Source organism: Necator americanus, chromosome V (assembly GCF_031761385.1).
Source record: "Necator americanus strain Aroian chromosome V, whole genome shotgun sequence".
Lineage (NCBI taxonomy): Eukaryota > Metazoa > Nematoda > Chromadorea > Rhabditida > Ancylostomatidae > Necator > Necator americanus.
The window spans coordinates 37,864,320-37,877,715 of NC_087375.1; the positions used below are offsets into that span (position 1 = coordinate 37,864,320).

Consider the following 13,396-nt stretch of genomic DNA (forward strand, 5'->3'; position numbering starts at 1 on the left):
AAGTAGTTAACGATCACTATCGTTCAGCAGATAGGCCTAGCCTAGTTCTGGTAACTTTTTGCTAGTTTCATAACCTAATTAGGAATCAAAGAGCAACCAACTGGAGACACGTTTTTCCCTCGAATTCTTCTCTTCCACTAATTCCCGTTTGCAAGTGTGCAAATGCTGTCTGTCCTTTTTTCTAGACTCAGCACGCTGCAAATGTTGCATTCAAAATCTACAACAGAAAAATTTTAGTTGCTCATGGGCCTCTCGGGTGAGCGCTCTCGTATTCTGCCGCAACCCGAATCGGCGGATACAACCCACGAGGGCAAACGGTACCGAGTTTACCCTGCCCGTTGGTTGGTGCTCAGTGTGTGTTGTCTTCTCGCAATCTCCAATGCAATGGTTCGAGATTTCTATTGTTTTTTTTAAGACTGACTTAGTTACTTACTGACTTCACTCGAAAGTAGGTACTTTATTTCTATTGAATTTGAATATTTATTTCATTATGTTCCCCTCTAAAGTGGTTTGATGGTTAGTAGCGAGGTTAAAACTTCGCTCAAAAAAATCAGTGTATATATTTTGAAAGTGTGTGTCGCTTTTTTGAAGATCGCTCCAAAAATATCGTTAGAAGTATACTCAGCGTAAAATGTGTGTATCTGGGCGACGCGACGCATCCGCAGTTGAAGCCTGCGCTGAGATCTCTCTACAGGGCGCGAAAAGCTCAATGAACATCTTTTCTTCGTGACTTCTAGTTTTAGTTCTCATCGTTTTCCGTATAACAATGTATAGATAAGATTACGCGGTTTTAGCAAAGGACACCTTATCTAGTTCTATCATTTCGGTCGCTTCTACATTCTCTCAGTGATCTTATTTTGTGGGAATTCAATTTCTGTACCTTTTTAAGTAGTTATGCATTATTACTGTGTGGTGTAATCCCAACACCAGCAAAATCCCAAAATCCGTCTCAGACAAGGGCTCACTATGCACAGTTACACAAAAAGTGGGGGCAGGAATCCAATTCCTATAAACAGACGTCTTTGAGGAGATGCTCTGAAATCAGAAGAGACTACTTGATAGGCAAAAAAAAAGAGGATTTCTCAGTATTATGACTATGGGGGATGCTAATAGTGTACAATTACACAAAAATATGGAGTAAGAAATGAATCCGTACGAAATAAGATTTTAGAGGGGCCCTAATAGCAAAGTAAAGTATGAAGCTAACGGGAAAGTACTTTGAAAAGAATACTCAGTCCCATCTATATACTGTACTTGCGGTAAAAATTGGAAACGCTTTAAAGAAAACAAAAGGAAAAGAAGTCCAGGGAGATTTTTGCGCGTGGTAGAGAAGGCTCAGTGGAGGGTTCATCCCGGTGCAACACGTTTTACACCGACTGTATTTATACTCTGATGTGAGATTTAGGTTAACCAATATTCCATTGAGTTCATATTATAAGAGATCAAATGCAGCGTTTACGTCTTCAAAAAATACAATAATTTTCAGCTTTGGCTTAGTTTCATCGCACTAACCGAACAGACACGGAAATTCTACTGCAGCGGTAGCGATTGTTCGCCTGCTTTCTTCACCAGCCAGATATTTCAGGTATATCTGTTTCTTTTGATTTCATGTTTCAGAACTTTTTCATGACGAAAGTAAGCATTCTGAGGTCGCAATTTGATTTTGGAAGTGTCGTCAATGAAAAAACAAACGCGCATGTGAAACTTTCGATTTTTAGCTGGTGGCTGTTATCACTGGTATAATTGGAATGTACATCACTGACAATTACGGTATTCGTCTGTCGGTTAGTTTATCTGTTGGGGCTAACGTTATGCTTCACCCTCGTTGTTGGTGGTGACGGCTGTTTCATCTCCGTACTGTTGGTAGAGAACTTTGGGAAAATCGCTACGATGCACAAATTCGAATTCGATGTCGTCAATATTGGTGAACCACGAGTGTGGAGTAACGTCAGCTTGATAACTGACCTCATTTATTCTTTTCTCTTCTTTTTTTTTTCTCAATCAACGAACGTCATAAATAAATACGAACGATGAGCGGATATTGCAGATCATGTGCGGTACATCGCTGAATTTCGTTGGATCTCTGCTTCGAGTAATATCGTCGATACCAACGATTGACAACACTGCTGTTAGGCAGACATTGCTTCATACAGGTACTCAATGTGTTTTGGTTGTGTTTTTATCAAATGTTCATTTGTTGTTCATTTCATTCATTCGTTCAATTGTTCATCAATTAAAATGAACAAAAATCAACTTAAAAATCAAGTGAAAAAAATGGATTGTTAGACAGGAGTTCCTATGATGAAAAAGAAGATACATAATGTCCAGCACTGATTATGGCCTCATTACCGTCCAATGCTGTGCCCCCACTCGATGGGTCCCTATAAGGCTTTGTTCCCCAACAAGTTCTTTTTTAGTCGCAACCCACGGAGTATACTCCTTCACTCCAGAATATCTCGTTTTTATTTGACGACCGTGTGCTTGTTACTCAGGAGGCAGCTGTGGTCTTATTCGGAGTTCTGAGTGTATCCTGGGGTTCTTATCCAATACATCTGTCCTTGGGAAGATGAATACGATGGAGATGAAGCAAATATCCTCGCTGCAACGGCACTTCCTTGTGGGACCTAGCGACCTGGGACTTTTTTGCAGCAGAAACGTTTTTAGTGCTAAAATGAATGAAAAATTGTTTCTGCTACACGATGCGTTTTTTCGCGGAAAAAAAAATCGTACCGTAAGTCTAACATATGTATCCAACCGATGTGTCCAACCAAAGTACACCTCTTCCGTTACAGCACCTTTATCCAATAGAATGAGTTTTATAGGTTACAAGGTTTGATTCCTCCAATCTGGTGAGGAAATCTAATCTAGAGGCCTCTTCTAAAAAGTGCTGGTTTTTTTGTCTTATAAGGAGGGATTGAGCAATTTAACAACGTTTTTCCTTTTGACACATGATGTGCTATTGCAGGATCAGTATTTGCCGCGTCAGCTCAGGCATTCTTTCTGGTTCTGCCGTCCAAAATTGCCGAGACATGGTTTCCGGATCGTCAGCGATCACTTGCAAATGTACTAACATTCATAGGTACGCCCACAAATATTCCAGCTGAATAAATATCGAAAATGCTACGGTTGGGTCAAAACGGCTCGAAGCCTAGTGAACTTGCCTAGGCGGCTGCGGCAGAGCAACGGTTACGATCCGGGATGGACCCTCACTTGCTGTAATCGTACTGCTGAAATTAGTGGAGCTGACGAAGAGTCAAACTCGATCGTAACACTTCGCTACACGGCGCCGTTTCTAGCGCAGCAGCACCAGGACTCAGGTCGCTTTGACCCGACTATATCAGCTGTTTGACGACTAGCAAATAATAAGCAGTTTTTTTTTAGGAAATTTGAGCAATGAATTAGCAAACTGCTCTTGACCTAGTTTTTATTCAGCTAATCCTCTCGGCGTTGTTTTGGCAACTATCGTCCCATCAGTGTATTTCGCAGAGGGCGTTCATGTAGAGCGATATTCGTGGCACATGTTCGAGTTTGTGAGTTACGTTTATGACTTGGTTCGGTTTGTACAGTCATACGAGTAAAGAATTTAATGTCATTAGAAAGGAGCTTAGTCCTCAAACTTCTCTGAACAATCAGAGAAGTCACTCCTGTATGCTAGGGAGTAGTGGAGATAGTGTCTTCGTGTGATATTTGTACCATTGGGCAATAACGACGTTCAGAATAAGTGTTATTACGCTCGAATCTCCCTCATCGTCCTAAAAGAAAGCGTGGGAAACGACTTGGTTCCTACGAGGTGCGTTAGAACGCTTCACTCTAAACACGTCTCGATTACAAGCGAATCAACTACGATTAGGGGGAATTGAGCGTAGTATTATTATTCAGATATTGTTCATACACTACATACATTATATAAAAAGGAGCGAGCGCACTATCCGTAAAGCTCTTGTTGATTGAGCAGTTTACTGTAGTTGACTCTGTCGAAAGCTTGAACGCTAATTACTTTTGTTCGTATGGTTTGAAACTCATGACCTTCCAAATTTTCACTTATGCCTATAACCTTTCCACACGGTCCGTCTCCTTTTAATGCTCTTGTAAGCATAAAGGCATTTGTAAGCTGTCCCTCAGGATACCTTAATTTTCCATCCTTTTTTTCACTGGCTGCATTTAATCAGATTTTGAAAGAATTGTAATTTCCTCTTATGTGGCTCCACTACTATTCTGTTTATGGGTGGAAATTTATGCCTCATATTTTTCCAGAACGCCAGCATGGCCGTTATGCCAACTATCACTTTTGCATTATCTTTATTCGTGAGGAGCGGTTCACCTCCTACGCCTCCATCTGCTTCATCTGAAAATCACTCCAGTGATGCGCCAACTTTTTGGAAGGCTATCATTGTATGCTTCAGGTTAGAGTTGAATGATCCTATCACCTATTCATAAGTAGACATCTCTATTCAGGTACTTTCAGGAGTAAGCAGTTCGTCTTACAACTGTTCACCTTCGCTCTAGCATTCGCTGAACTTTGGGCTTTCATGGTGATCTTGTCCGATATCATCAGCGAGCAAGGATACAATCTCTTTGCGTTGGTTAAACGGAGACGTTGCTAATGTTGTTCCACTGCAAGATTCAGAATTTCAGCTATCCGACCGCATTGGCAGCGTTAACCGGAGTCGCCGCGTCGCTTATTTGCGGAGCAATCGCCGATTTTACAAAGATGTTCAAGGAAATCGTTCGCTTTTGTTGGGTGTGCTTTGCTGTTGTTGCCATCTTTGTCAGAATAGTAAGTTCCAATAGACGTGTTCATTCTGACGCTCTGCCACCGAAGTTAATCAGTTACTAATACTCTTTGTTTTTAGTTAATGGACTGTAGTTAAAAAGATCTTCAGAAAATTCGTTAAACCGAGATTGATAAGAACTGAAAAATTTACCAAAATACGTGATTTCTGTACTTTCCAGCCGTTTTCGAGTTTCAGATGTATTTGAATATTACATGACTATATTTACGGATTGCTCCCACTTGAAGCATTGCAATTCGACTGATGTTGAGTTATTTCGAACGTGCTCTCAATGTAATTGTTCATTTTGTTCATTTTACTTATCATGGTGGTGCCGACAGTGTCCAGGATGGCGGATAGATATTTAATAGGGGCTGGTTATACTCAGTACCGAACTGGGGAATGCTGCTGTCGATCCTTCCCTAATCGCTTTCAATAAGATCATCACCGCCAGTGACAAGCGAGTATAGCGGGAGTGTAGAACTATCTGTAGCAGCATCCAATAGATAGTTAAATTAACTATTTTCTAGTGGCTTCGCCATAAATGGACGGATACAAGCGACTCGGCCGTTTTATTGCTCGCCTGTGCGGCACTCGGTGCGTTTTCGATACCACAATTTCCTATCGGCGTGGAAATGGGTGTCGAGACCACCTTCCCCGTATATGAAGCGACGTCATCTGGACTACTAGTGCTGAGCGGGTGGGTACCACCTTCCCAGTTGTTGAATATAATGTTGATATTACTATCCTATAGGCAGTTATGGATGTTCATCATGAGTTATATGTTTGAGACTGTGAAGAATCTGAACCTGTTTTACGATTTCAACGAGAAGTCAACATCTGGGAACTGGCAGTGTTAGTTTTCTTGTTTTACTCTTTCTTCTTTGTTACTTCGATGATTGTAGAAGATTCATTAATTTCGGTCGATGTGGATCATTTCAGTGAATCTCGACATTTGGTGTGTGCTAGCTGTTTTTGCTGTCATCCTTTCGTTTATAATTAATCCCACGTAAGTTCCTTTCGATTAATGAGTGCAGAGTCCAGATGAATTTGACGGTAAGGATCTTGCATTGTTTCTGTCTGTAGGTATTAATACAATATGGAAAGGAGCATGATTTCTCGTTTTCCTTCGCTTCAGTCTTTTTTGGGATGCAGCGCTTCAATTGTAATTTCTTCCTCTAAATTTCACGTCAAATTGCATTGCATTTATTCCGTACCCAGCATGTTTCGGTTTTAGTAATAAGTGGTTAAAATTAGAGTTTTCAGGTACAAACGGATGCTTTACGAACAAAGCGTGAGAGAACAACCTACGGGATCAGACCATAATCGATGCTATGAGTTAAAGTCCGATAAAACATTGGCGATGAAACAAAACGGCAAAGGACCTGCTAACATCAGAAATGGGCTTCCAACGACATTGAATGACAAGGTGTAAACTGGAATCTCGCAATTTTTTTCTCTCTTGGTTCCTTGGATAGCTAATGTAGTTCTTATTAATTCTTCATCTTGCCAATCTATTTATACCTTTGATGCGTTCAATCAGTGCGCGAACTTTTCTCGCCGTCTTCATGTTTATTGATTGCTTGAAATTAGGATCATTAACCAAATCCGCTAACTTTCATCAAAGGTCACATGCTTCAACTCTTCAGTCCTACGTTCGCTCTCAATTTTCCAACCTAACGAAGGAAGCTGCCTAGGTTGCAAAAGTCTAGGTGAAGAATTTTTGTACCAAGATTAGTAGACATCTCTTCATCTTTTCTTTCTTCTTTTTTTTTTTGCTTAAATATCTCAAAGAATCGCGGGATATGCACGCCTTCGTGATGCGTGTTTGTCCAGGACCTTCAGTCTTTGTCAATCGGGATGCATGGAACCCAAGTCTACAAAATTGTATGGGTTTAGTAACCTTTTATGGTCATTTCTCTTTTAACGCGAAGGCAGTTCTTTTGGTTGTTTATGGTATCTTCTTCGAACGAGAAACTTATACTAACACGTGGCTGAATTTTTCATGTGAATTCGGGATAAGAGCGAGGCACTGTTGATGTTGAAAAGTATGGACTGATTGAAATCTTCCATATAGATGTTCACAAAAGTCTACCTATATCTCCAACTAAACATATGTCAATTGCCACTTTACAATTAATTCATCTAATAATAAAAAAAAATCTAATTCTATCTTAATTACGCGGTAATTCTTCTTGCATATTCCTTCTTATTGAAATATTATAACAGAGTCTTGAAATTGTTTTATACGTTATGAGCGATTGTTTTAAATAAACTAGAGATTGTTTGTGTAATTTAGCTGTCATGTTTTTGGATTCAGTTACAGAGGTCAAGCGAAACCTGATGTCAGTTTCATGAAGGTTGCTGGATAAGGTTTTATAAGGTATTCTCAACGAGTTCGTCATCGAGGTTTGAGAATGGTGCATCCAGTTTTTCCACTGAGTCAATGTTCAAGGCGTATTGGGGCTATTAAAAAGCACCAAGTGTAGAAATTTCTCTGGCATTCCTGAACATTCAGCTTCGACGATAACGAAATATACAACTATAAGTGGACATGTGCACAATCTAGTTGAGCGTTTTGATGCTCTACATCCTTGGTCCGCACGATTAGTATGAAAATCGCGCTTTTTCTTTCCTTCGTAGCTTTCTGTTCTTTATTTGTGTAATTTTTCATAATTAAGATCATTTAAAGGCCCTAGTGGCAACAGAATCTGTTCTAGTTAGGATTTCTGTATTATTGCCAGAATGTTCCCTCTTCGGTTTTAATTTGTTGGGATTGGAACTTCTGATTTACCATACCTTTCATGTAATTATGCATGAATACACATAGTTAGTTAGGCTTATTTTACGAGTATGAAGTAGTCCTAATAATGCACAATTAAATAAAGAGACAAAAATCCAGCACCGACAAAGAGGGTCTTAGAGGTCCCCTAACAGCAGGCGATAAGACTAACAAAAAAGGTTCTTGCAGCTGAGAATACATGAGCCAGTTCATGCAGAACTACAACAAGAAGAAAGGAGCATCCTCAAAATAGAAAGAAAACTAACTCCGAAGAGTTTACCGCCCTCATTTCCTTGTCTTTAGACAAGATGTAACGGCCTTATGTATTCCGGTGGTAGCGGAGACTGGTCCAAGTGCCCAAACAGCTCTTCGGGCCTTCTCTAAATCATTTCCAATTTCTTCCATTCTTTGCTCACACAGTAATACATGGATACAGCTGTGTAGTCTTACTAAGGTCTTTTCTCCTTCTGTGTTCTGTTTTGTCTGTGTTCCTAGCCGGTTTATTCTGGTGTCAATAGCATCGAGCACCCCTAAGGTCATATCAGTTTTTAAACCTTGAACTTTATTATCTTCAGCCTCAAATGTTCCTCCTCAGCGCTCTTAATCCCTTTCCCTCGACTTTAGAGGCTTTATCCAGCTGCTTTAACTAGTACTTGTGCTACGTCTGCTAAGGTATAGGGCCCAAGACTTGATCATGGAGAAAAAGCTCCCTACCCTGAGCTACCCCAAGTAGACTATTACCCAAAAACGCTAATCATGCACAGGCCTACGACGAAAAACCTCAGAAATCCAGTGCGTACAAACTAAAAGCTCGGAGATGGCCTACAGTAAAGCAGTACATACAGGTGAAAATGCTTAATAGTCCCAAAGCTGACAAAAAATAAACTATCTCAGGAACCCATTCCCCGCGACGTCACTTTAAGTCTCATAGCGGACCAGTGGAACGCACGTTCTTCTGTTGGCTGAGCAGCTTACCAAAAAAGTTCAACCCACAGCAGAAGTGTGGTTTTTTATAGATTTGCATTGCTATTTGCATTGTTCTTCGTGGTTGTTAGATTCTATATTTGTCTGCTACTACTATCAAGTTAAAAAAAAAAAAAACGAAATGTGAATGGCTCAAAAGGACACGCATCCAAGCTGCGAAAAACCTTTATTTACTTATAAGAAATTGTTGCGATTACTAGTTATAGTTTTAAAAATCGTCAGAATAGTGGTGTCCTGTCTTCGAAATGCATCATCACTATTCGTTTTCACCATCTTTTTCCGCCTTCAATGTTCTCCCTTGATCCAATTCCGTCAACCGACATCCTCCGCTCATTCGGACCAAACGCAGACGGAAATATTTCGTTTTGAAAGTTTTCATTAGAACCCATGTCTTTTGATCCTCTTTCAACGGATTCCTTAGAACCCTGTTCCTTAGATCCTTTCTCCTTCGATTCCTTCGATTCTGCCATTTTTTTAGCTTTGCGTTCCGCACGTGTTCTTCCTGTACTCACTTTATTTGGTTCTTTTCCTTCTTGTTTATTTAGTTCCGTAGCAGCTTTTCTCACACGTTCCTCCCATGTTTCTGCTAACCATTTCTGAAATTTTGGGCATGCCTTTTCTAATAAAATTTGTGAATGAAATATATGATAAAATAGACCTTATGACGATATCTCCGGATTTTTATGAAAATTGGAATAAGAATTGCAAGGAGGACTATTATGCCAACTCCTCCTAAGACAGAAGCAAGAATTATGAAAAACCTGAAAATCCTTCGATAATATAAAGTTTCCGCCTGAATTTTTTCCTGTTTCGGTTGTCTCATTATGGTTGTTCCGTTCATAGCTGCAACTCCATTAAAGGCAGCGTATCACGAAATTGATGTAGGGTGGAAAACTGATGGAAAAGTTAGCGTTCGGGTGTAGATTACGAATTTATGAGCATGGCCTCCTCAATTTCCCTTAATCGTCCTCAGAAACGGCGTTCGTTCCGTTCTTTCCATGTAAGTTGGAAGGAGCCACCTTTGTGCACGTTCGTGCACACGCTGCGTCCACGAGCGAGCGGTGAAGTACCAGGTCTCTTTAGGCGCGATTCAAGTAAAACCAAGGGGGTCGGAGCACTTACAAGGGGCGCGTTCAAACGTACGAAAATCGCTGCGCTCGAAGCGATGCGGTGGAGCCCTGGGATGGAGTGACAACCTAAGCGACCACAGTTCATCTCCAGCGACCCCCTCCGAGCGCAACCGTGTACGCAACTGCCCCGTGGTTCATGCCGTTTTGACCCAACTATCAATCGGTTCGTGCGCAGAGGAAGTACAGTCGGGGCGGTGGATTCGATTCGAACATAAGAGGTTCAAATACGAGGGTCGTCTTCCGCGCCAAGTCTTTTTTCAAGACGATCAGGAAAAACTTTATGTTAACATGCTGGTACTCTTGATCTACACCCCAATACTACCTTTTCATAGAGATCTCAACATTATCACTTCCGAGGCAAGATCGTGGCAAGCTGCCTTCGAAATAAAATCGCTCTTCTTCATGAAACAGTGCAAAGAATATGGAATGATTTTTCATATGACTTTTTTGCGCATCGATCAGCTCAAGGTTTGAGCATATTATTTAAACAATGTTGTAATTTCTCACATGAATTTCTTAGCCTCTTCTGCCTCATGGATAACTTGGTACTTTGCATTTATGTCTTCTTTCGCACAGTTATACATACGAATACTTGAATCAGATTCTGGATAGGAATCTAATGCAAAAACATCAAATTGAGTCATTCTTGCATTTTTTGCCATAATAGACTGAAAAAAAAATCACATGCCTGGAGAAACAGTGTGTACAACACCAGAGAGATGCGGACCGTACAGTGGTGCCAAAATGACTTTAAGTCTGATGTGGTAAACAGTAACGCTATAGAGTGAACGCTCGCTATCTTCAGTCGGACTGCAGGTAGGGGTATCCATGCGCTATGTATTTCAAGTGCAGCCACTTGCGCAATTGGACCATACTTAGGTCGTTTTGACCCGCCGTCTGCACATTGGTGTAGTAGAGTAAAAACGACATGAAGAACGGTGCAGTTGCGTAAGCGGTTGCGCTCGAAGCGGCGCGGGGGAGCCTAGCGGTAAGGATCGAGTGAGGACCTTCTAGGACCGTTCATTACTGCAGTTCGCGATAGTCCCACACCGATTCTAGACGCTATCTCCTCCGCCTCGCTTCGAGCGCAACCGCTTACGCAGCTGCACCAGGCTTCATGTCATGTTGACCCGACTGTAGCAGTAGTATAACTTTAAAAATCACACATTTTCATCCGGCTACGTTCTATATGACTACAAAAATGGAGGTAAAAGGAGTTGGGGAACTCGAAAAGTGGTTTTAATGGGTATCTAAACAGGTTTCATGGGGTCCGAGCAATTGGACAAGGTTGGTTGGCTCAGTAATTAGGACAACTAGCATAATTTACTTGCATTGGCGTTTGTAGGGTTCGAACTTGCAGCACGCATCTTCACCGTTCGTATTCGTCTGCTTTGTGAATTCGTGAATCTGCTTACCAGATTTCCAGAATTGGGGAACAATGCTCCTTTCAGAGCAATCCACGATCGGCAGCCCAGCCCTTATGTTCTTCCTTGGACTTCTATGTAAGCTCCAGTCACATAGTAATCAGAGTGAAATCATCAGAAGAGTCAGCAGACGTCAAATTTTTCATTATGGAAATGAATGAGATTTTCGTTGACCCATGGCTTAAAAGCGCTGACGATATTTCGCAATCAACCTTTGGCGCAACGAATTTTGAACGATTTATTTAGTTGTTAGTTTCCAAAAAGGGTTTAGCCTTTACGATGAATCCGAACAAAAAAGAAGAGATAACCAACTTAGTTTAGTGGTTCAGACCTCAAGAAACCGGCTTAGATAGCATCAACGATCACTTTTTGGGATCATTGCTTGCACCTTTTTCTCAAAAACTTAAGACCATTACTGCTATCCTAAACTAAAAGACGTTTAAAAACAGCTTATTTTGAACAGCTCTAAAAAGTGCTCGGCATTATTAAGACATGAAGGTCTGACCTCGGGTGAAGTAAGAACGGAAATGAATTTGCTAGAAGTTATGCCCGGTTAAGAAAAACATTCAGTTTCGACCTGGACGCCTTCCAAACTATTGCAGTAGTCGGTGTCGCATACACAAATAATATAATAGATATTTTGTCCTCTTGCCAATGGACCACAGGTGCGACCATACTGTAAGAATAATTTTTTGAAAGTATGTTGACCAAAATAAGCCTTGCAAGCTGCTAGTTTTTGAGGTGTATCCCTGCTCTCGAACTATTCAAACTGCTACCAAAAGAGTAGTCCGGTCAAAATGACCTACAGCTCGGTGCAATTGCGTAAGTGGCTGCACTCGAAGCGGGGCGCGGTTGAAATCGAGCTCAGACAATGGCTAGCTTGACTCGCACCTCCTCGATCCCAACAGCCACGCTCCACCTCGCCTCTTCCCCTCAGCATAGTGTAGCCGTTTACACAAGTGCACAAAGGCTGCAGGCCATTTTGACCCGGCTGTATGCCGGTCGGAATTTCTTAACTTAAAGGCAGCGTATTTCGAATCTGACGTGATGTGGGAATCCGCGGGAAAAGCTAGAGATGGGTTTGTAGATTACGCGATCCTTGTGGAGGTTCCGCTCATCTCTCCCTAATGGTCATTAATAACGGTGTTAATGGCGGCGTTCTTTCCTACGATTTCAAATGCAACACCCCACCCAACATGCGCCGCACTCACGTGCTAGCGGTCGAAAATTAATGAGGTCTACTCACTAGCCTATTCGAGTAAAACCAAAGAATAAGCTGCTGAGGAGACTGGGACGTTGGAAAAGGTGATCATTCTAAAGTACCTCGTAGGAACTAAAGCAGGTCCCACGCCATTCCTTTTACGATGATTGAAAAAAGATGAGCCTAACCAGGTCGGATCCCGCGATCTAACGTTCCATCTGAACCTTTTCAAACGGATTCCCACACTACATCAGATTCGTGGTATGTTACATTTAAGAACAGCCTAGTCGCACTCAAGAAGGGCTTTTTTCCGTTTTTGTAGGCTTCAGTTCAGGTTTCTGACTATAGTAATCCGTAGGCAAACGTTCGAAATGGTTAATCTCCGAATTTCGTGCCTTATCCACCTCCTTTCGCAGCAAACACACGGCCATCCTAATATATTCACTCTACACTGCTCCAATCGAACACGTTTCTGTCCGGCAGACATAGGTAACGGTGTCTCTGTATGTATACGAAGGATGCTACCGATCCGTTCGTGAAATATCCGTATCCTTGAAAAGAACCATTCTTTCCTGTACAATCATCCGTGAGAAATTTGTAGTAGTAGGTGCAGTAGTTGTACTGAAAAAAAGACGGAAAAATCATTGTCGATCTATATATTTATAAAGGAACTTTCGTTTCTCTCAACAAACCACAACATTTTCTTCGCTTGGGAAAGTGGCGTTGCCAGTACATCGAATGCTTGATTGTATTTTGTCCGAAGATAGGACGGATATGAAGTGAAAGACTGCTATCGTCCATAACATCCGTACACGCACTCAAAATGACAGCTCAAAGCTTGCTCACAACAAACGTTTGCGAACTCACTGGCTGTGCGTGGATCACATACATAAACCGAAAGTATAAGCAAAAGTGCGGTTATCCCATCCTATTTATAGTCTGGTTGTTGATCACTGTGATAGATTGATTCCAAATCAGAACAAATATTTGTACATTCGTTCTCTGCAAGTGCGTCGAGAGGTGGTTCACGATGGTCTGCAACCGACATCTCTTAAGATTCTTCTTTATACGTACGGATTGAGAACCAAGAATTAGTAAATGCC

General features: G+C 41.4%; 2 protein-coding genes across 5 annotated transcripts; one reads left to right on the top strand and one right to left on the bottom strand.

The window, feature by feature from the left end:
- Window positions 1–243: 243 nt before the first annotated feature.
- Window positions 244–6,207, top strand: RB195_016396 (uncharacterized protein; the record flags this gene model as incomplete). 2 transcript variants are annotated; one of them, XM_064207541.1, is made up of 15 exons in its annotated part: window positions 244–387; window positions 1,487–1,585; window positions 1,719–1,784; window positions 2,048–2,153; window positions 2,329–2,377; window positions 2,966–3,079; window positions 3,166–3,317; window positions 3,433–3,530; window positions 4,255–4,403; window positions 4,466–4,579; window positions 4,636–4,777; window positions 5,303–5,472; window positions 5,527–5,627; window positions 5,715–5,781; window positions 6,039–6,207. In XM_064207541.1, 15 exons carry the CDS (start codon window positions 244–246, stop codon window positions 6,205–6,207), a joined length of 1,740 nt encoding a protein of 579 aa, XP_064063422.1. The 2 variants fall into 2 exon arrangements, with proteins under 2 accessions (XP_064063422.1, XP_013306404.2); XM_013450950.2 differs by lacking the exons at window positions 2,329–2,377; window positions 3,166–3,317 and having other exon boundaries at window positions 385–387.
- Window positions 6,208–8,804: 2,597 nt separating this feature from the next.
- RB195_016397 (uncharacterized protein) lies at window positions 8,805–13,341 on the bottom strand (the record flags this gene model as incomplete). Of its 3 annotated transcripts, XM_064207543.1 has the most annotated exons (8): window positions 8,805–9,134; window positions 9,197–9,299; window positions 10,176–10,336; window positions 11,670–11,768; window positions 12,819–12,914; window positions 12,986–13,110; window positions 13,161–13,221; window positions 13,336–13,341. In XM_064207543.1, the coding sequence occupies 8 exons, from the start codon at window positions 13,339–13,341 to the stop codon at window positions 8,805–8,807; spliced, it is 981 nt and encodes a 326-aa protein (XP_064063423.1). The 3 variants fall into 3 exon arrangements, with proteins under 3 accessions (XP_064063423.1, XP_013306403.2, XP_064063424.1); XM_013450949.2 differs by lacking the exons at window positions 11,670–11,768; window positions 12,819–12,914; window positions 12,986–13,110; window positions 13,161–13,221; window positions 13,336–13,341 and adding an exon at window positions 10,357–10,498 and having other exon boundaries at window positions 10,176–10,272; XM_064207542.1 differs by lacking the exons at window positions 8,805–9,134; window positions 9,197–9,299; window positions 10,176–10,336; window positions 13,161–13,221 and having other exon boundaries at window positions 11,646–11,768; window positions 13,287–13,341.
- Between the last annotated feature and the right edge of the window lie 55 nt (window positions 13,342–13,396).